The sequence below is a fragment of the Podarcis filfolensis genome (genome assembly GCF_964270895.1).
Source record: "Podarcis filfolensis genome assembly, chromosome: 4".
Taxonomy (NCBI): Eukaryota; Metazoa; Chordata; class Lepidosauria; order Squamata; family Lacertidae; genus Podarcis; species Podarcis filfolensis.
Genome location: NC_139607.1, coordinates 91,711,058 through 91,731,859, shown reverse-complemented (window position 1 = coordinate 91,731,859; position 20,802 = coordinate 91,711,058). Strand labels below are relative to the sequence as shown.

The 20,802-nt window shown below is 44.5% G+C and overlaps 1 protein-coding gene across 26 annotated transcripts in view; it reads right to left on the bottom strand.

Moving 5' to 3' along the window:
- DLG2 (discs large MAGUK scaffold protein 2) overlaps nt 1-20,802 on the bottom strand; it is an 877,737-nt gene that overhangs the window by 585,615 nt on the left and 271,320 nt on the right. For 2 of the 26 annotated variants that reach the window (XM_083609608.1, XM_083609610.1), the window contains exon 1: nt 13,259-13,627. The exons of 20 other annotated variants lie outside the window; for them this stretch is intronic. In XM_083609608.1, coding sequence (XP_083465734.1) covers nt 13,259-13,300 — 42 coding nt within the window. In that variant the 5' untranslated portion in view covers nt 13,301-13,627. Of the gene's footprint in view, nt 1-13,258; nt 13,628-20,802 lie in introns of those variants that run through there. 4 more of the 26 variants (XM_083609613.1, XM_083609615.1, XM_083609612.1 and 1 more) reach the window with 2 other exon arrangements.

Below are 20,802 nucleotides of genomic sequence, written 5' to 3'. Positions count from 1 at the left end.
AGAACGTAACATGAAGCGGATGTAACATGAGGTATGACTGTATAGGATTAGAACCTTCTGCTACACTCTAAACTTCATTCAGTGGAAGCTAGTCCATTAGAGCAAATAGGGTACTGCTCCACCAGCCTCAGCCTTTCCTTAGTCAGCCCACACCTGCCTGACTTATAAGCCCTGGCTGTCTATTTCCTCCTCCCCAGTCTCAGTGTCAGCCCTGTCAGTCATTGTCTGTGGCTCCACCTATTGCTTGGCCTTCCTGCCTTCCAACCTAGCAGTCACAAACCACTGCTGACTTCATTGTTGCTGCCCAGGCTTTAACCAGGTGGTTTTTCCCCCTTAAACTTTCTACCTACAGGGAAGGCCTTCCACAGATGTACATCAGTACATCTCTCATGGAACCCCTAGACAGGGTGGATGTTTCAGGAGGGGCACTTTAGAGTGAGCACTCATTTCACATAGGCGCAATGAGCAGGCCCCTAGCCAAACCTTTTGCAGCAAGAGCCAGAAATTAAACACATTTCATTTTTGTCGTTCGTTTTTATTTAAGGCATTTGTATACCGCTTAACAAAGCTAAGCGGTGTACATAGAATTACAGAAAATGAAATGGTAAAAATGCAGCCTGGTGTCCCTAGAGCAGCCTTCATGAAGCTGGTGCCCTCCAGATGTGTTGGACTACAAATCCCATCATCCACAGCTGGCTGTAATAATAATTTTAAAAATCCAGAGGGGTCTTTTTTTTTCCCCCTCAGAGTAAAACACTCCTTCAGAAGCTTGAAAGTTCTTATTTAAAAAAAAAGGGGGGGGGGAGACCTTCAACTCAAGAACCAGACTGAAAAAGCAGCAAAACAAAAAAAGTTTATTCTCCCCATGTCTATGATTGCAAAAGTTCGAGACAAAATTCCCAAAAGGCAAGTTGAAGAATCGTGTCTGATTTGCAGGAAGGTGGTGAGGACAGTTTTTCACCAGTACCCAAGTTTTGAAAGGCTAAAGTGGTTGGCTAAAGCTACAGGAAAGGAGTTTTAGCATAGGTAAAGGGTAAAGGGACCCCCTGACTGTTAGGTCCAGTCGTGACCGGCTCTGGGGTTGCGGCGCTCATCTCGCTTTATTGGCCAAGGGGGCCGGTGTACAGCTTCCGGGTCATGTGGCCAGCATGACTAAGCTGCTTCTGGCGAACCAGAGCAGCTCATGGAAACACCATTTACCTTCCCACCGGAGCGGTACCTACTTATCTACTTGCACTTTGACGTGCTTTCGAGCTGCTAGGTTGGCAGGAGCAGGGACCAAGCAACGGGAGCTCACCCCGTCGTAGGGATTCGAACCGCCGACCTTCTGATCAGCAAGTCCTAAGCTCTGTGTTTTAACCCAAAGCGCCACCCGCATCCCATGAGTTTTAGCATATCAACTACCAAAAGAAATAATAGTGCTCATGAGGAATAATTGCATTTGGGCTGAAGCATTAGGGTTGCCAGCCTTGCGTATTGTGCAATCGGTTTATTGATTCAAGGGCAACATGTGAAAAATACCTTATGCAATAAATATTTGGGGGAGCAACAAGTGCGCCATTTTCAACCACAATGTGATCAAGTAAAGCATTCACTGTTAGTAGATATTATAATAATGCTACATTCCCCTGAAAGGTCTGGACATAGAAGCATTGGGTTAACGCTGCATTTCTTGTTTATTTGCATCCTGTCCTGCTATAGCCCACATTACCTCTCCAAAGTAATGTAATTTTGATGTAATGTTACTTGGCTCTGATTTTTATATTGTTATAGGTTTGAATGATGAGGCAGTTACTGCAAGGAGGTCTCTGTGACAGCAAAAAAACTCAAACGTTGGGGCTGAAGCAATATGTTTCAAATGACTTTGTCCCCTAGTATCTGCAAATCGCCTCTTTCCTTATGGACTTTCGTGGATATGTTACAATCAGCAGTGGGATCTCAATACTTTCAGCATCCTCAGATTTTTGCAGGGTGGCAACCCCAAAATTGTGGATTTCTCTCCCCACAGAGGTGTATCTGACACCTTCACTGCATCACATTTGTCATATTATGATGAACCTCTTTACTCTTGCCTTTGACAACTGAATTATTGGACAATACCCAATGAAGTAGATCAGGCATAGGCAAACTCAGCCCTCCAGATGTTTTGGGACTACAACTCCCATCATCCCTGACCACTGGTCCTGTTAGCTAGGGATGATGGGAGTTGTAGTCCCAAAACATCTGGAGGGCCAAGCTTGCCTATGCCTGAAGTAGATCCATTGGTGCAAGGAATTTTGCTCGTGCAATGAAATCCCCTCCCCCTCCTCTTCCCATGTGCCCCTCTGTCCTCCCCAAATCACTGCTGGGGGGCTGAGGGAGCCCCCAGAACAGATTTAGGGAGGTAGAAGTGTGTATAAAGAGAAGAGGAAGGCAGAAGTTTCCACTGTGCCGCCAGAAGTCCTTGCACTAACAATTGGGCTGGCTATCACCCGTTCTTTTTATGGCCCACCCTGTTATTCTGAGGGTAAATTGTTTTAACTGATTTTAATCTTGTATTTTTATATCGTTGCCACCTGGGTGCACTGAAAGCAGGTAAGAAAGCGGGAGGCTAATCCTACACTCTAGGCTCATCTCTTAGGCCCCATCTGCACTTTACAGTTAAAACAGTATCATACCACTTTAAACAACCATTATTTCCCTCAAAGAATCCTGACATGCGTAGTTTGTTATGGGTCCTGAGAGTCATTAAGTAAAGGTAAAGGGACCCCTGACCATTAGGTCCAGTCGTGGCTGACTCTGGGGTTGCGATGCTCATCTTGCTTTATTGGCCGAGGGAGCCGGCGTACAGCTTCCAGGTCATGTGGCCAGCATGAGTAAGCCGCTTCTGGCGAACCAGAGCAGCGCACGGAAATGCCGTTTACCTTCCTGCCGGAGCGGTACCTATTTATCTGCTTGTACTTTGACGTGCTTTCGAACTGCTAGGTTGGCAGGAGCAGGGACCGAGCAACGGGAGCTCACCCCGTCGCAGGGATTCGAACCGCCAACCTTCTGATCGGCAAGCCCTAGGCTCAGTCATTTAACCCACAGCGCCACCCGCGTCCCACTAAGAGTCATTAGGAGACCCCTATTCCCTTCACAGAGTCTCAGAGTGGCTTAATGATCAACCCCTCTTTCTCAAGAAACTTTTTGGGGAAGTAATAGGCCTCTTAACACCTCTCAGCCCCCTTAACAATATCCAGAGCACTCCTGCAGGGATGTGGGCCTTGGCAGGTGCCCCAACAATGCCTGTCCTTGACACCAGTTATGTTTATTGCAGTAAGCACTCTGTGATACTCCAATAGGGATGGAGAGAACATGTCACAGGTACAGCATGTTCAGCAGCAAACCCATGGCAAGTTCAGCATGTTCCCATGCTCCCGTACTCTCTACCCAACAGGAAAAGACAGCCAAAGAATTGCACGGTAAGTCTGAATGATAAAAAGTTATAAGCCTTTTCATGACCTTATGCTTTATATACCTTTGCTTACACAATAAGATACTGCAGTGTAAACGGTAAGAAGATCCATTTACAACTTTGAATGTTAACTTCGCATGCATTCCATGCTGAGTCCAGATTTAGTTGTGAAAGCCCGGGGCTATAGAAGCAAGTATACAAAAGAGAGTGTTACAATATGAGTAAGCAAGAAGAACAGGAACTGTATATCCACTGTACAGCTATATACATACACACTTTGCACATTGGTCAATGCACTTACAATTAAAATGTCGATTAAACTCTCCAAAGAGAATGCAGTATCTTTTTTGGGCAGTTTCTGTATAGTTATACTGAAAAAAGGAAGACTAAACAAGAGACCTATCGACCACTGCAGTTTATCACCATCAGCTGCATTCAGTGACATTGCTCTGATTTATGGTGCTACAACCAGAAACAAAGCTACCATCAGTGCAATTTTCCCCCAGTATACCATCTAGCATGCAAGTGATCTTTTGAGAGAAAGAAGGTGGGCATTTCTCATACACAGATCAACAAGAATAAGGGGAACCTTTCTGCCTTTCCTACGCATCATGCGCGTAAACCTTGCATTGCCGCTGATATTTGTGAGTCACCCTGGAAGCTTTTTCTGGCTGAAGAGTGGGATAAAAGATGCTTTAAATAAACAAACAACTGGAGTTCAGGGCTTGAACAAGAGAATCTTTCCTCTAGGACTCTAGCTGTCAGGGTTTGAAACATTAAATAAACCCACTTACTGTGCTACCTCGGGTTAAGAACTTAATTCGTTCTGGAGGTCCGTTCTTAACCTGAAACTGTTCTTAACCTGAGGTACCACTTTAGCTAATGGGGCCTGCTGCTGCCGCCACGCCGCTGCTGCACGATTTCTATTCTCATCCTGAAGCAAAGTTCTTAACCCGGTGTACTATTTCTGGGTTAGAGGAGTCTGTAATCTGAAGAGTCTGTAACCTGAAGCGTCTGTAACCTGAAGCGTCTGTAACCCAAGGTACCACTGTACTTATTTCTATTGAAATTATTGCCCACGTTTCTAAATAAATACAGAGAGAGCAAGGTTGCACTACATCACCTAAGTTTCATTACTCATGACCACTTTTAAAACTACAGTGGTACCTCGGGTTACAGACGCTTCAGGTTACAGACACTTCAGGTTACAGACTCCTCTAACCCAGAAATAGTACCTCGGGTTAAGAACTTTGCTTCAGGATGAGAACAGAAATCACGCAGCAGCGGCAGCAGGAGGCCCCATTAGCTAAAGTGGTACCTCAGGTTAAGAACAGTTTCAGGTTAAGAACGAACCTTCAGAATGAATTAAGTTCTTAACCCGAGATACCACTGTATGGAATTTGCTCCCACATGAGGTAGGGGTTTATAAAAGAGGATGAAAGAAGTTCATGGATGAGAAGGCTATCAGTGGCTTCTAGCCACAATGGTTGCTACCTTCACAGTTGGAGATTACCTGCTTCTGAATACCAATGGCTGGGAATCACAGAGGACTGTTGAGTTAAGGTCCTTTTTTTTTTTCAGGCTTCCCATGAGCATCTGTTTGGCCACTGTGGGAAGAGAATGCTGGGCTAAGATAGGCCTTTGGACTGATCCAGCAGGCTCTTCTTATGTTCCCATTTTATGTTATGCTCCAAACCTCAGAGATTTGGCAGTGGAGACAACAGACAGAACTCTGCAGGGGCACCTGTAACTTCACTGGTACAGTGGTACCTCGGGTTAAGAACTTAATTCGTCTGTTATTAACCTGAAGCACCGCTTTAGCTAATGGGGCCTCCTGCTGCCACCACACGATTTCTGTTCTCATCCTGAAGCAAAGTTCTTAACCCGAGGTACTATTTCTGGGTTAGCGGAGTCTGTAACCTGAAGCGTTTGTAACCTGAAGCGTCTGTAACCCGAGGTACCACTGTAATAACAATGAAACCGTTTGAATGCTTGGCGTGTGGAAGGAGTTTTGCTGATAGAGGAAACATTAGAAAACTGTAGTGGGGTATTACTTTTGCTTGTTACTATGGTGTGCATTTTTGGGGTTTTATATTGTAAACTGCCCTATGATCCTCAGATGAAGGGTGATACAGAAATTTAAAAAATAAAATAAAATAGCCAGCATTTCCTACCACGGAATATTTACCATACACTGATGTCGGTTTTTACATGTATTTTTAGTTGGGGAAAAAAATCAAAGAGAAACAGGTAGATATCAAAATACAGCCAGGATTTTCATAGCTAGCAGTGCTATTTAGCCTTCCCCATAATGTGTTGTTTGAAAGAACAGAGCACAGGCTGCACTATGTTTTACCAACTTGCTTCCAATCGGATATGCTCATGTAGGCTATCATTTTCTGGCTTGTACTCAGGAGCTATGTGCCCCTGTCTGAATATGAGGGGGGGGAAACAATTCCATCCCATGGATTCCATTTGAAACAATTCTAGTATTACCGCTATTATGCTATTATGTGTTATTTTTTCACTGCCCCCTTTGTGCACACAGCACTTCTACTGGTTTTAAGGTTAATACGGAGGGCTTAGAGGAGGAGGAGGTGGAGGAGGAGGTGGAGGAGAGCCTACTAGAGGCAAAACAGAGGAGAAAATAGGGGGACTGAAACAAGGACCAGATACATACATTGTAAATTAACGAGTGATGATGACCAAAATTTGCAAAGAATTTCCACCGCTTGCAAATACTATTCTTTGTTATGAGTTGGACACCCTTATTTTGAGTTTTGTCCATAATCAATAATGAGATATACTTGGAACTGATGCCCGACTTTTATGCCTGCATGATCAGCATACTTCGGACCAGGCTGGTGAGGCTGTTAGCTGCTGTTAGCACATATTCAGCACTTGCTTATTTTAACCCTGCTATGCTGTCATGAGAGGAAAGTGTCCTTACTCCCTGATGGATGGCTTTTCAATCAATCTCAGTATATCTCATGGCCCAGGATGAGAGGGGGTACTTGATTCCAAGCTTCAAACCATCAAGTCTTTCTGCCTACCTCCAAAATTTCCACTTCTGCTGGGAGACTCCAAACTGTCCATTACTGGCATTGGGCTCTAGTTCCACATAGGAGGGAGTCTATAGAGCAGGCATAGGCAAACTTGGCCCTCCAGATGTTTTGAGACTGCAATTCCCATCATCCCTAATGTTATGTACTAAGCTTGGATCCTAGAACAATAGGCAGGTAGGATCCTAGAATGCAACAACCTGGTTGGCCTGCAGGAGCAGCCCAATCAGACCCCAGGAGGAAGTTAATCAGCCTATTAGGCCAGTAGGATTCTAGGATGCAACAACTGATTGGCCTGCAGCAACAGCCCAATCAGGCTCCAGGAGGGAAACATAAGCCAGCAATCAGACAGTACTCATTGTGTAAATAATGTACATAAAGCCTGAGGTTTGGGGGGAAATTCAATCACTGTTCCTATGAGCTGAAATAAAGAGCATGAAATTACTACTCATTTCTGAGTATGTTTCACCTGACCACTGGTCCTGTTAGCTAGGGATGATGGGAGATGTAGTCCCAAAACATCTGGAGGGCTGAGTTTGCCTGTGGCTGCTATAGAGTGTGCAGCAGGGGAGCAAACAGCCCTGCAAGTATGACAGACATCCATGAAGTGATAGGTAAGACTGCCACCAACTCTGCTGGACCTGATGGTGCCACTTCCATGTTCCAGCTCCCAACCAGGAGCCACAGTTTCATGGTGAGGTGCACTGTTTTTTTGTTCTTATTTCACAAAACACATTTACCACTTGCAGTTGTTTAGGAACTGCACTATTCTGCCTCCACTTTGCAGTTCCTAACTGAATGCGGAAAATATGGGAAACATCATGAACCAATTTTGAACCTGGGCAGGGGGGAAAAAAATCAATCCTTCATGGAAGAAACTAACAATTAGTGGCCAAAATATGATGTGAGTGCAAGGCAGCATGCATATTGCTAGAACACAGATGCAGACAACCACCCTGTATGTGGCTACCCTCTTTTTCTCTGTCAAGACTGTATGATGTGTACTTTGCCCTGCACGTGAGTCACTTTCTGCATGCTCAGTCTGGCAAAAGTCTTGACAAGTGGGTTGCTTTAATAATACATCACCAGCCCACACCGTGAGTTTTGAGCCTTTGGTCCAAAGCTTCTGCATCAGCAGCTGATAACCTCTGAACTACCAATACACAGTCCTTTACTGGAATCTGGAAACCAGCAGGCAGTAGACAGACAGCTCCATTGAGAAAATGGGCCCTGAGATTTGTTTCAGCACCATGGACAGCTCAAGAGTAGGCTCACTTGGGGAGACAGGCGAACTAATGCCAGTGTAATGGAAGAAGCCAAGATCACCAGTATCAAAGCAATGATTCTTCAAAATAATCTTCTTTGGACTGGTCATGTTGTGTGGATGCCAGATTATCGTCTTCCAAAGCAACTACTCTATTCCGAACTTAAAAATAGAAAGAGTAATGCGGTGGTCAACAAAAGAGGTTCAAAGACTCTCTCAAGACAAATCTTTTAAAATGTAGTATAAATACCAACAACTGGGAAACACTGGCCTGCGAGTGCTCCAATTGGAGAACAGACTTTACCAAAGGTGTCATGGGCTTTGAAGACGCTCGAACTCAGGACGAAAGGGAGAAATGAGCTAAGAGGAAGCCACACTTGGCAAACCCTCACTGTGATCAACTCCTACTCGGAATCCTATGTTCCCACTGTGAAAGGGTGTGTGGATCCAGAATTGGCCTCCACAGTCACTGCTAAAACTGGCTAAACTGCTAAAACATAGACGACAATCTTACTCAGCTACGAGTGATCACCAAAGAATTGGCTTCTGGAAGAAGAAGGGCTAGAACACATCACTGTTCAGCTCAAGGAAGTTTTCCTTTTGCCTTTGATGGCCCTCCATTCATTACAAATGGAGCACAATTTTGCACTCAAATGTGGACCTGTTTTACATGGATTGAGTGGGGACATGCAAAACTGCAGGTCTTACTCATGAGCAAATTAGAAAGAGAAGATTGTACATGCTAATGGTCCTCAAGGACTCCAAAACCGATGTCCTGCAATACAAAAGGAATGCAGAAGGCAAAACACAATCACAAATACAGGAATGTATTTTTCCCCTCACACACGTATGCCGCTAGCAGGAAAAGCTAAGTGACTAAGAGCTGCTGAAGGGTCTAACTTTTGCTTTGTTTCCTGTGCTCAGAAGTGCGTGCTGGCCTTTAAAAGCTTTCAGTTGCAATATAATTTCCTATTGTTTATTCATAGCTATTAACAGTTATCCCAAACACTGAGTGAGAGAATGAAAAAGGGGGGAAAGACAGACAACAGGTAGCCAGGATCACTCTGTGCCAATCTAATTAACAACAATGCCAGCCTTCAACATAAGCTTGGTATAGTATGTCTTAGGAGGAGTGAAAGCAGGGGGCACCTTTTACTAAACTCTGTTTAAATAAGCAATTTTCTGCGGCAGGAGAATAAAACAGGAATTATTGTATGTGTAAGCAGCAATCACTGCCACTGCAGTCAGCCACCCCAAGGATAACCCAAAGGCTATTCTTCTCTCTTCAGGGATGGAAAAGTGGCTGATCAGTTTTATTTAAATGAAAAGCAGAGCTGCCACCCATTTTTGCCAGAAAAGACGTGTATTTCAAGGCAAATTTGGCAGTTCTCTATTAAATGAAATATCATTTCCTGAGAAAGGGGTGGTGGCAGGAGATGGGAAGCTATGCTAAGGATCAGCATATAATTCCCTTTGATTGCTACATCCATGAGATTTTGTACAAAAAAAATCACACCTTGAAATCACAAATTGAACCCTAATACAATCTCACATAAACTCCTTACCACAGGTCGAGATTTCGTTGCCTTTTATTCCCCCCCCCCCAAAAGGTGACCTGAATTGTAATTTATTGATCTGCACATGTGTACTTGGTCCCGCTAATGCTTCAGTGAGTCCCAAATCCAGCACAGAATGTCCCGGTGAAGTCCACAAAGATTTTCCAAGGCATGTCATGTCATGGTCTAGATGTCCCCAACTTTGGTTGCTAAAACATTCACAACAAGACTCATTTAACATGTGAACATACAACTACCTCTGCCTCAAATCAGCTAATGTTGACTTCAACTTAGTAATAACCGTCTTGTGAAAGAGGTTCTCATCACATCATCCTAGGCACGTGAAAAGAAAGATGGTGTGTGACCCACTGATCTCTGCGGGATTTTCCCCATACCATTTTGTTTAGAAAACATTCCAGCCAAAGGTATTTCAACACTATACCCCCCAAAAAAATAGCAAACCCACACATAAACTATGAACAAGTAACACGAACGTTGTAAACGTACAGCATGCTTTTGACCTAAGTACATCAGGTCTCAGAACAGTTTCCTCCTCCCTCAAATGGATTGCCAATATGCAAAGCATAAATTATCCCTGTTCTTCCTATTGGGAGATGAAACTGGAAGGATTGGTGTTAATGAAATACCGTAAGATAAATTTATTTAAGAAGAAAAGGCGATCAGGCCATCTAAAAGAAAATTATATGCATCTGAGATCACTCTTTAAGCCAGGGTTTCCACAAACCACGTGTCAAGGCATGTGAAGCAAGCTACGCTGGATTTTGCAATCATAGTTTAAACCACCCCATTGGCTACATCCACAACTCTTCACCCTTTAGAGCAGGGAATCCCCGAGTCGCATAAATTCTCCTCCTTTCTGCCACTGTAATAGCAATTACATCATTCCATGGGAGGGAGCAAGAGTGCACCAGGATTCCCTAATGCAGGCTGTGTTAAATCTGACAAGCATCAAGGAATCCCAGAAAGTAGAATTGCATCCCATAAGCTGGAGATGGAGGAACCTGTGGCCCTCCAGATGTTGCTGTACTACAGCTCCCTTCATCCTTCAGCCCTGGCCATGCTGGCCCAGGATGATAGGAGCTGAAGTCCAACAGCATCTGGAGGGCCAGAGGTTCCCCATCTCTGCCCCAAGTGTGGCTGACTAGGAAAGAGGAGGATGAGAAACCAGGGGGAAGTGTTAACTGGCTTACCCACAGCTGCAAGTTCTGGAAACTGGTTGAAAATAAATAAGGGATTAATAAAATGTAACTATAAAGTGGCAAAATGTTAAGTTGCAAAATTGTAAGGTAAACCTGCAGCAGTCCTGTATTTATAAAAGGCCAGTTCATTTTTTATTTAGAATTCCATGCATTAATAATTAATTCCGTGCATTAATCACTCTCACTCCTCCTAATTTAGAGATATCTATGATGTATACACCTCTCTGGTTTTTAATTTAAAGTAAATGTCAGAAATTTGGTGAAAGTTGGCACTTACCAGCAATTTGAAGAAGCAGTACAGAAACGTCAAAGAAAATATCTGAACTTTTACCAATAAATTGCAAAGCCAATCTCCATCATGTACAGCACCATAGATATAAAACTTCAGAAATAAGTTATGTTGAAAATTCAGCTCTGTAATTTCCTGCTGGGATTTGTATACTCTCACCAACCAATGTCAACATTCAACAAGTTTCTGACATTTGCAGTAACATACAAGGCATTGTCCTTATCAGACTTGAGTGAATGTGCCCTTTATTTTCACGAAAAGTAATAAAAAACTTACAGAAGTCATATATGCACATATATATAGGTATACTCAAAGTAAAGTGAATGTGGAATGTCCATAAAAATAATGGCAATTGTATATGTTCAGATAAAGCCAAGGGGAAATAGCAAGGGATTTAAATACACATTAATATTAATATACTTGAACAAGGGTTTTATGAACACATTAATATTAATTTACATGGTGTATTAATGTTACTGGTAGAGTGGACTGGCAATCAATGGTCAGTCAATGCACACAGTCTTCTTTTGTACAGAATTCCTGGAGAGGCAATGCATATTACCCTGTCAATGTAATCAATCAATGTAAACATCTGTAATCAATTCACATTTTCTGGCATCGCTTGGGAATTACGCATATTGCCCGGGTAAACTGCAAAATCCCCTGTTGGCGCAATTAATTCATACACATTACCTGCTCCTTTACAGGATTGCATACAATCCCCAAACCTGCCAACTTGCATTAACAGACTGTATTTCAGCGAATGCCCAAAACTGCTGCGTTTCATGGATGTCTCAAAAAAGAGAGACGTTCCCCAACTACTTGGACGTATGCCAGTGAATGCTGTCAGCCGCATTCAGGAGACAGTTAAACTTCAGAGGTCTGTCTCTTGAGTTTTTAAGCATTCATGGAACTTGCCTGAGATTGACAGCATTCACCACATTCCAGACACTCAATGTAACATTTCATTCCTTCTGTTTCTGATGTCCAGGCTGTGAGTGCCGGCGCTCATGTAGCCAACATGGTACCACCCACACGCAAGAGGGAGGAATAAGCAGGGGAAAACAGTCCTCAAGACAACTCAAAAGAAACCAACACCCACACCACAACAACAACAACAGCCCAATGAGAACCGAGCATGCTCATTAGCCACAGAATGCAATTGATTGTTGGAATGAAGTCTATTATCCTGAACTTCAAACTGCACCGTTTTGTTGAAGGTTGCATTTACATCTCCAAAATGTCCATTGACGAAAGCTATATTATGACTACATTAGCCTCACTAAACCAGCGATAGTAGCTTTGCCATCCATACAGGCAGAAAACAAAACTTTCTCTTAAACAATGGAACAAACATCCTGGTGGGGTAGGACTCATTTGCCGAGTTTTATCCATCTCCCCCCTCCCTATTGAGTTTTTACCTTTTTTTAATGTGAGACCCCCACCACACTGTCCCAGAAGAGCAGCAATACTTCCCCAATAGGTTGACAGAAGACGGTAATTCATTTAAATTATGCAACTCTATTCCCAATTGCTGACTGGCCCACTTCCTCGTCTTACGGCACCCATCCTTTCAACTTGGCTTGCCCTCGGTTGGGGACAAGGAAAAATATTCAGCAACTTTTGTGTTGGAAGTTGCTGGGTGGGAGGGAGGTTAATGAAGAAAAGCCAACAGAATGTGGATGTCAAAAGCCTGATCAAAGTGACCGAGGAAGCCAAAAGGATTTCTTTCTTAAGCATTGGGGGGCCAGGCAGTCCCCACCACCACCACCATCTCAACATATTGCTCATATTGCCGGACACATTTCAGCATTTGGCTCGTATGCATTTCGTGACAAGCTGGAAACAGACTGGCGCAAGAGTCTAGCTACAGCAGACAGATCTCTGGTTTTTCCAGACAGATCATCAGCAAGAAAACAAGCAAGCTCATAGCACCGGAGGCACGAAGGAAGCAAAGCTGAATGAATTCTGATTTCTTCGCCTTAAACCCAAAGCAGCAAACTGGCATAAAACAGGAGCTTCCAGAGTCTCATCCGTGGCCTACTGGGACCTTTACGAAAGAGAACAGCCGCCCTTAAAACAGAAAAAAAGCCACACACACACACAAGCTAGCCTGTTATTCTGCCGGTGCAAGAGTCAAACCCAAACTACAAACCGTCACACGGAGAAGGTCACTACGCTGTGAAAACATTAACGGCATGCTTCTCCAATTAAGCCGCGCAGACACAATAAAAAATAAATCCCGCACAACCACCTGTAATGATATGCCTGTTCGAGCAGCAATTTCTAAAGTACCAAGCAACACAAAAGGTAGACATTTTCTGCAGCTGGTTTGGTTTGTCAAAGGGAGGGAAAAAAAAGAAGGAAGGAAGGAAGGAAAAGAAAGAAAGATGCACAGTCCTTCCAGGATTGCCGTCTCGTCTCCTCTTACCTTCACGTTAGTCCGGAGTGCACAGTAACATGCAAAAAACATTGCAGTAAGCAAGGAGCATATGGACCAGGACGCAGCTCCTCTGCTCTGCACAAACCACACACACAACCACACTAACACACACACACGCAATCCTCAGCATGTGCTACTAAGAAGCATTCGTTCTCTCTGTCAGTTTCAAATGCATTGATCTCTGGGCTTCTCCCCCCCTTTTTTTTTTGCTCCCCGCTGACTACAGGAAAGACATGTCTTGAAGGCACTGAATGAAAGCTACACGTCTCCTCTTCCCTGCCTCTACAGAGCATCATGCCCAGCAAAGGCAATTAGGAGAGATTTCGGCAGCTGCAACTTGAGAGAGAGACCTCAGTTGCTTTGCATCCCAGCATTTTAAAAAACCGGTGAAAAAGAAACCAGGAGTGAAGCGATGCGGGGGGGGGGGGGGAGAGAGGTTGGAAGAGGAGGAGGAAGAGGAGGAGGAGGTGGAGGAAGAAAAAAGAAGAAGCTTGCCCAGGGAGGGTGGGGGGAAAGGTGAGGATTTAAAATTGTAACCAGCTGAGTCGCTTATACTTCCAAACGTCTTTGAGGTTTTGTTTGTTTTGAAGTGTTTCACAAATGCAATCAGTGTTAGATGTTGGGGTGGGGGGGGGAGAGAGAGACAATAGGGACCTCCTTTCTATTCTGAGGTTGCAGTCTGCAATGTTTCCGTCTCGCCTTCCTCAAGATGCAGCGTCTCTTTTAACAGCGGCAACGTCATCATCACCCATGACAGATTCAACATGTTCTACTTACAAATGCAGCGTCTGATTAGGGACAGCGCCGGGCTGACTTAAGAATGCTACTCCGGACACACAAGTTCACTCCCTCTCCCCCCCCCCGCCCCACCCGGTGCTAATCTGTTTTGAAAACAGGGAAGGAAGAGTAGGTCCCAACCTATTTGCTCCCTCTCCTCCAGCAAGATGAGCAGAAAGGCTGGTTATGAAATACTGGTGGGGGTTGTCGTGGAGGAAGCGATTCCAAGATAGCTCACTGACACTGATGGCTTTTAAACGGTGGAGGCACTTTATACGCCTCAAGAAATGATGGGGGAAGCTGTGAACATGCCAAATTCAGGGCTGGGTTATACTCTCGCGTTCTGGCACCCGCAATTCTGAATAGGTCATGTCCAAATATATGCCAGGAAATTAATGCCACAGCCCAACCAAGAGGCAAAAACCTCCATTCACAAGTATGCGCAGCAGCCTAGTTCTCATTGAGTTAGTAAATCTGTTGAGTGGCTTCCACCACTTCTGGCCATCAGTGGGAGCTCATGATTTAGTGTTCAGCCTTACATTTTAAAAAAAACCTACAACCCAACTGCATATTGACAATCAGGGTGTCAGATTTCCTGATATGAGGGGTCAATGTGCAGGAAATCATTTTGGAAATAAGGAGCATTCAGTCACACGAGCAGCCAGCTAGAAACAAATGGTACATCCCATACTAGGGATAGGTGAATCAATCAATTTGAGTTTCACTCAGTTTCTCATTTTGCCTCTGTTAAATTTCTGCGCCAGATTGTGATTTAAGAACAATAACAATAAAATAGTCCTCGTGAAAATTTATCAGCATTGCATTGCAAATTTCTCCCAATTTACACGTTTGCATGCAATTTTGTGCCACGCACACATTTTGGCAAAGCAAATTCCCTAATACAATGCATTTTGAAAACTATTTTCACGGGTATATGCATTTTTATGTCCAGTATATGACTTGGTTGGAGAAACGCAGAGCAGAATTTGAAGGAGTGTGCATTTCAAAGGACTGCTGCGTTTTGGTGCATGTACTGTTTTAGCTGTTCGAAAGCACATCAAAGTGCAAGTAGATAAATAGGTACTGCTCCAGCGGGAAGGTAAACGGCGTTTCCATGCACTGCTCTAGTTAGCCAGAAGCGGCTTAGTCATGCTGGCCACATGACCTGGAAGCTCTACGCCGGCTCCCTTGGCCAATAAAGCGAGGTGAGCACCGCAACCCCAGAGTTGTCCGCGACTGGACCTAATGGTCAGGGGTCCCTTTACCTTTACTGTTTTGGAAAGTGAATGTTGGACAGGGTCACCTTTGAATGCGAACTGAATTGAATTTCTCCCCCATCCCTAGCCCAGACACAGGCTTAACAATTCAGTGAGAAGTAGGCCAGGGTAGCTCAGTTGGTAAAGCATGAGACTCTTAATCTCGAGGTCGTGGGTTTGAGCCCCATGTTAGGCAAAAAAAATCCTGTATTGCAGGGGGTTCCTTCTAGATCTACAATGCTATGATTCTATGAAACAGAAAACTCCCATGGACCCCGCTGCTGCCACTCTCATGTCAGCCACTACAGTTTCTTGCACAGGGGAAATAATTCATCCAAAGTCCAGTGCAATATACCCTCTGCACACGGTAGAACAACTCCTTATAGATGGTCAGAAACTACTAATATGCACAGTGGATTTTGCAGCTGTCTTCAGAAATTAAGCTGGGGAAGGGGGTTGGGGAATGATTTCTTACCATCCCACTGCAGCACATATTTCAAGAAAATTAAAGTGGTAATGTTTGGCTCCAGCCTTCCCTATCAGCACCCAGCAAATTGTGTAGGATAAGCATTATATCTGCCAGTGGCTTTTAGGATTTCTTTAAAATGAGGAGCTTTTGCACCAACCTCTGCAAATTCATAAGAAGAGGCAAGAAAGCTGAGGAAGGGAAAGTCTGTCTGTCTGTCTGTAAAGGAATAGAAAAGTAACCAGCAAGGGAAAGGCAGAAGGAGGAAGGAGGAGAAATAAGAACAGCCACCTTCTCTCCCCCCCCCCCATGATGATTTTTCCACTCAGAAAATGTCAGTCCCAAAGGAGGAACTATTCTTAGCCCAGCATTGGTCGTGCATTTTTAACAGGGATGGGTAAACAAATCGTGTTTAAAGCTAGCAAGTTGCCTATACTGTACATTGTAGCAACTACTTAATATGTACTGCTGTCTTTCATTGGGGGGGAAATCCAGGTGGGTGCTGATCAGAAGCTCTTACAGCTTGAATGGAGAGCCTGAATTCTCACTTCTTCTTCTTACAACTTTTAGCAAGTAAAGGATTGGTGGTCACTGCAGCCCTTTTGTTGATGTTCCTGGGCTTTTAATGTTGCTAGTGGTCACCCACTGCAGGAAGCAGGCTGGTGGACCCTTTGTAAAACTGCCCTCACTTGCTCTCAGTCTCTGCTCTCGTTACCATTTATTATCTTCATGAAACCACTGGCAGTAGCCCTCTGACACTTCAGCCCATTAATATGTAGATGACATGCATCCCCATCTCTCCTTTCCATCTTCTAATTCTGGGGAGGCTCTGGAAATCCCGAGATGATGCCTGAAGACAATTTTAGATTGGATGAGGGCAAACAAATCATGGTCACATGCAGTGCTGGCCCACCCGCGAGGCAGACTGAAGCAGCTGCCTCAGGCAGCTGAATTCCACAGGGTGGCACCCTATGGGTGCCCCTGCTTGCCACAAGCCATGTCAGCCATATGACCCTGGTAAGCAAGGCTTTTGTGAGGGGTGGCACCTTCCCTCAGGTGGGGAAATGGAGTGGGCCACCCCTGGTCACCCAAACTCCATGTTCATGCATTCAGACAGCATGGGGGGAAGTCTATGCACATCCTGATTAGGGGTGGCAGAGGTGGCTTTTGGGTAGCGCGGCTGGTTTGGCTGCACTGCAGGGGGTGCCACAACAATGCTGTAGAACAGAGTGCAAGATGCAGGGGGCGCCGAATTTTAGTGTCGCACAGGGCATCACTGAAATTTATAATAATAATAATTTATTATTTATACCCCACCCATCTGGCTGGGTCTCCCCAGCCACTCTGGGCGGCTTCCAACAGAATATTAAAATACAATAACCTATTAAACATTAAAAGCTTCCCTAAACAGGGCTGCCTTCAGATGTCTTCTAAAAGTCTGGTAGTTGTTCTTCTTTTTGACATCTGGTGGGAGGGCGTTCCACAGGGAGGGTGCCACTACTGAGAAGGTCCTCTGCCTGGTTCCCCGTAACTTGGCTTCTCACAGTGAGGGAACCGCCAGCCAGAAGGCCCTCGGCACTGGACCTCAGTGTCCGGGCTGAATGATGGGGATGGAGACTCTCCTTCAGGTATACTGGACTGAGGCCATTTAGGGCTTTAAAGGTCAGCGCCTTTAAATTTAAGAGACCAAACTCGGCCACTGTCAATTTCCGTTTCTCATTTTTTTCAATCCTTAAGCCAAGTTCTCCACATCCCCACATCAGTTTGCAACTCTAAAAAACATCCCCATTAAAATTAATCAGCATTTTAGTGCCCATTTCTCCTTTTGCTGTTTTCCTAACACGATGCATTTTTGTATGTTATCTTCACTAATACACAAATGCATATGAACGTTTTGCCATAGCGTACATATTACTTGGTGGGATAACTGCATTGCAAAATTCAAACAAGTGCAAACTTCAAAGGAGGACTGTGTTTTTTGCTTGCTTAAATATTTTCATTAAGCATTACAAACAACAAATACAGCCACACCAAGTTATGCTGCCTGGGGCTGGTGGTAACTGTAGACCAAAGTACCCAGTAAGCAGCCAGTTGGGAAGTCTGTAATAGGAAGAAGCAGAGGCTGCCACAGGGGTTGGAGGAGCACTTAGGAAATAGCAGCCTAGCTGTCTTTGCTGGGAGACACAAAGAAGTTCAAAGAAAAAAGTTAACACTCACACAATCATGAACAATTTATCCCTATCAAAATGCTACTCCGTACTGCAAAAAAGAGAGAGAAAGGCAAATATTTTGGGCAGGCCTAAATGACACCAAATGCGGTGTTTTGGCAGAAAGTTTTTGAGTGGGTTGTTGGTTTTTTAGACCTTTTCAACATCGCTTCCAGCTAGTTGTCTGAAAAATACAAGTCTGATGCAGTAACGATGCGAGAAAATAACAGAGAGCCCTAATATATCTCAGGTCTAAAGAAGGAAAGCGTCACACAAAGATAGAGAAGGGGTTCTCGAGGAAATGACTTCACTACGACAGAGCAGCGGCTTCGAGAAAACAGTTGTTCTGGCTGATGCTGCCAACTGTTCCATTAAGAAACAAACAAATCATGTCCTAGAAAATTCTTAGTCAAGAAATCTGATTGAGGCGTGCATGGCACCGTATACTTCTATGCTGCTGTTTTATGGGGGGAAGGGAATTATTGCTTTTGCAAGTCAAAACTCAAACTGCATTCATTCTCCTTTGACGTTTGGATGGAACAACTATGTTACTCTCACATTTGTGCAATAGATCCAATTCAAGCAGTGCAATAGTCAGCTGTTTCCAGACACACACACACAGACCCATCCCTCATCCAGGCAAGCCAGAGGCATTGTCACAGTTCAAGAACACATTCCAACCAGACAAAAACAACTGAGAAGGGTGCATATGGGGTGAGGCCTAGGGAGAGTCCCAAGGGCCAGGCAGAAAGGATTGGGGGCCGCATTTCGAGATCTAATTCCTGGCATGGTGAATGGTAAGTTATTGCAGAGCCTGTGTGGTGCAGGGCTCAGAGTTGAAGCAGTAGAAAATGAAAGAGAGAGGTCTAGGATCCAGTCGTGGCTCAGTAGGTAGAGTGACCTTGGACTACTCCAAGCCAGTCCACTCTCTCCCAGATTCACCACAGGAGTGTGGCAAGGATAAAACAGGTGTTTGCAGGTGGGAAGCAATGGGTCCTGCCCTGAGCTCCTTGGAGAAAGAGTAGGATAAAAATATAATATAATATTATATTATAAAAATACAGTAAATGGTCTTCCATGCATGATGATGGCCCCAGCAGATGCAGCCAGACAAAGAACACTGAGGAATAAAACACTCAGGACTAAAATACAGTATATGAAAAGACAGAACAACCTTCCACACCTGTACAGTGGTACAGCGGCATTTTATTCTAAAAAATTTCTCTAGATGCAAAATAGCCATACCATAAAACAGCTTCTGAACACAAAACAAGGATGACGAATACAGCTTAGCAGCCTAATTCTGGCAGGCACTTTCAGTTGCCAAACATCAAGATAAACAAACTACTAAACAGGATAATGTTCAATACATATTGCGAATAATTCAGCAGCCTTAAACAGTCTATTGCAGGTGAACGCCACTTTCAGTTGCCAAATGTACTTTGACCATTCACCCTACTTCAGTTGTACATTTTGACATGTAAAATAGCTGCTTCAGAGAGGATCTGGGATGGCAAAGTCTCCCAAAGTCTCCTACAGCAAGACTTTCCCCTAATTATCTGGCAAGTTGCATCTACAGTGTGGTTGATCACATATATATTTTGTTCAAAAACAAGGGGGAAACATAAATGAGCTTTCATTTTAAGAGCATATGCTCTGATATAAGCAAGCCCCCTCCTGCCAACCTTGCAGTTCGAAAGCACATCAAAGTGCAAGTAGATAAATAGGTACCACTCTGGCGGGAAGGTAAACGGCGTTTCCGTGTGCTGCTCTGGTTCGCCAGAAGCAGCTTAGTCGTGCTGGCCACATGACCTGGAAGCTGTACGCTGGCTCCCTCGGCCAGTAAAGCAAGATAAGCACCACAACCCCAGAGTCGGTCACGACTGGACCTAATGGTCAGGAGTCCCTTTACCTTTTAAGCAAGCCCCATAATTTTGCCTGAACCAAAACGAAATGAAAAGGGCATGTAATAAAGTTTTACCTGTCATAGAGGGCCTCCTGCATCACTTCATGTGGTCTGTTCCATATGACGCAGGAAACCAACCCTTAGTGTGGTTGCCTGAACCTTTTGGATGCCCCCCCCCTTCATTACATATAAGGCAAGCTCCATTTCTAAGGTCTTTCCAGCATCCACTGAATACCTTGATTTTGCAGGAAGTCTTTTATGTGGAGATTGCTATCCAAGTCAGTATCTGCACTGGATCTGAAATACAACGGATGTTCGGGTTGCAAACGTGATCCGTGGAGGCACGTACGCAACCCGCAGTGTTCACAACCCGCAGTGGCGTGTCTGCGCACATGCGGGTTGCAATTCGGCACTTCTGCACATAGCGCGATTTAGTGCTTCTGCGCATGCGCGACCGTTCCAGTACTTCCAGGTTTCAGCGCATCCGTAACCCGAAAAAATGAGACCTGAAGCGTCTGTAACCCGAGGTATGACTGTAGTTACCTATATGAAATTGATATACATGTTGTTGTTGTTGTTGTTGTTGACATTTGTATAGCACCCTTCATGTGAAGATCACAGGGTGGTTTACAGCACAAAAATACAAAATGAGGACGCGTAATAACAAACAAAACATTACTCCCTCCATCGTTTAAAAGGCCATATATTGTTTAATTAGTCAAAGGCTTAGGAGAAGAGGAATGTTTTTGCCTGGTGCCTAAATATATGTAACAAAACCGCCAGGTGAGCCTCCCTGACAGAGCATTCCACAAGTGGGGAGCCACCACAGAAAAGGCCTGTTCTCCTGCTGCCACCCTCTGGACCTCCCTCAGAGGGGGCACACGAAGAAGGGGCTCGGGCGATGATCGCAGGGTGACTTG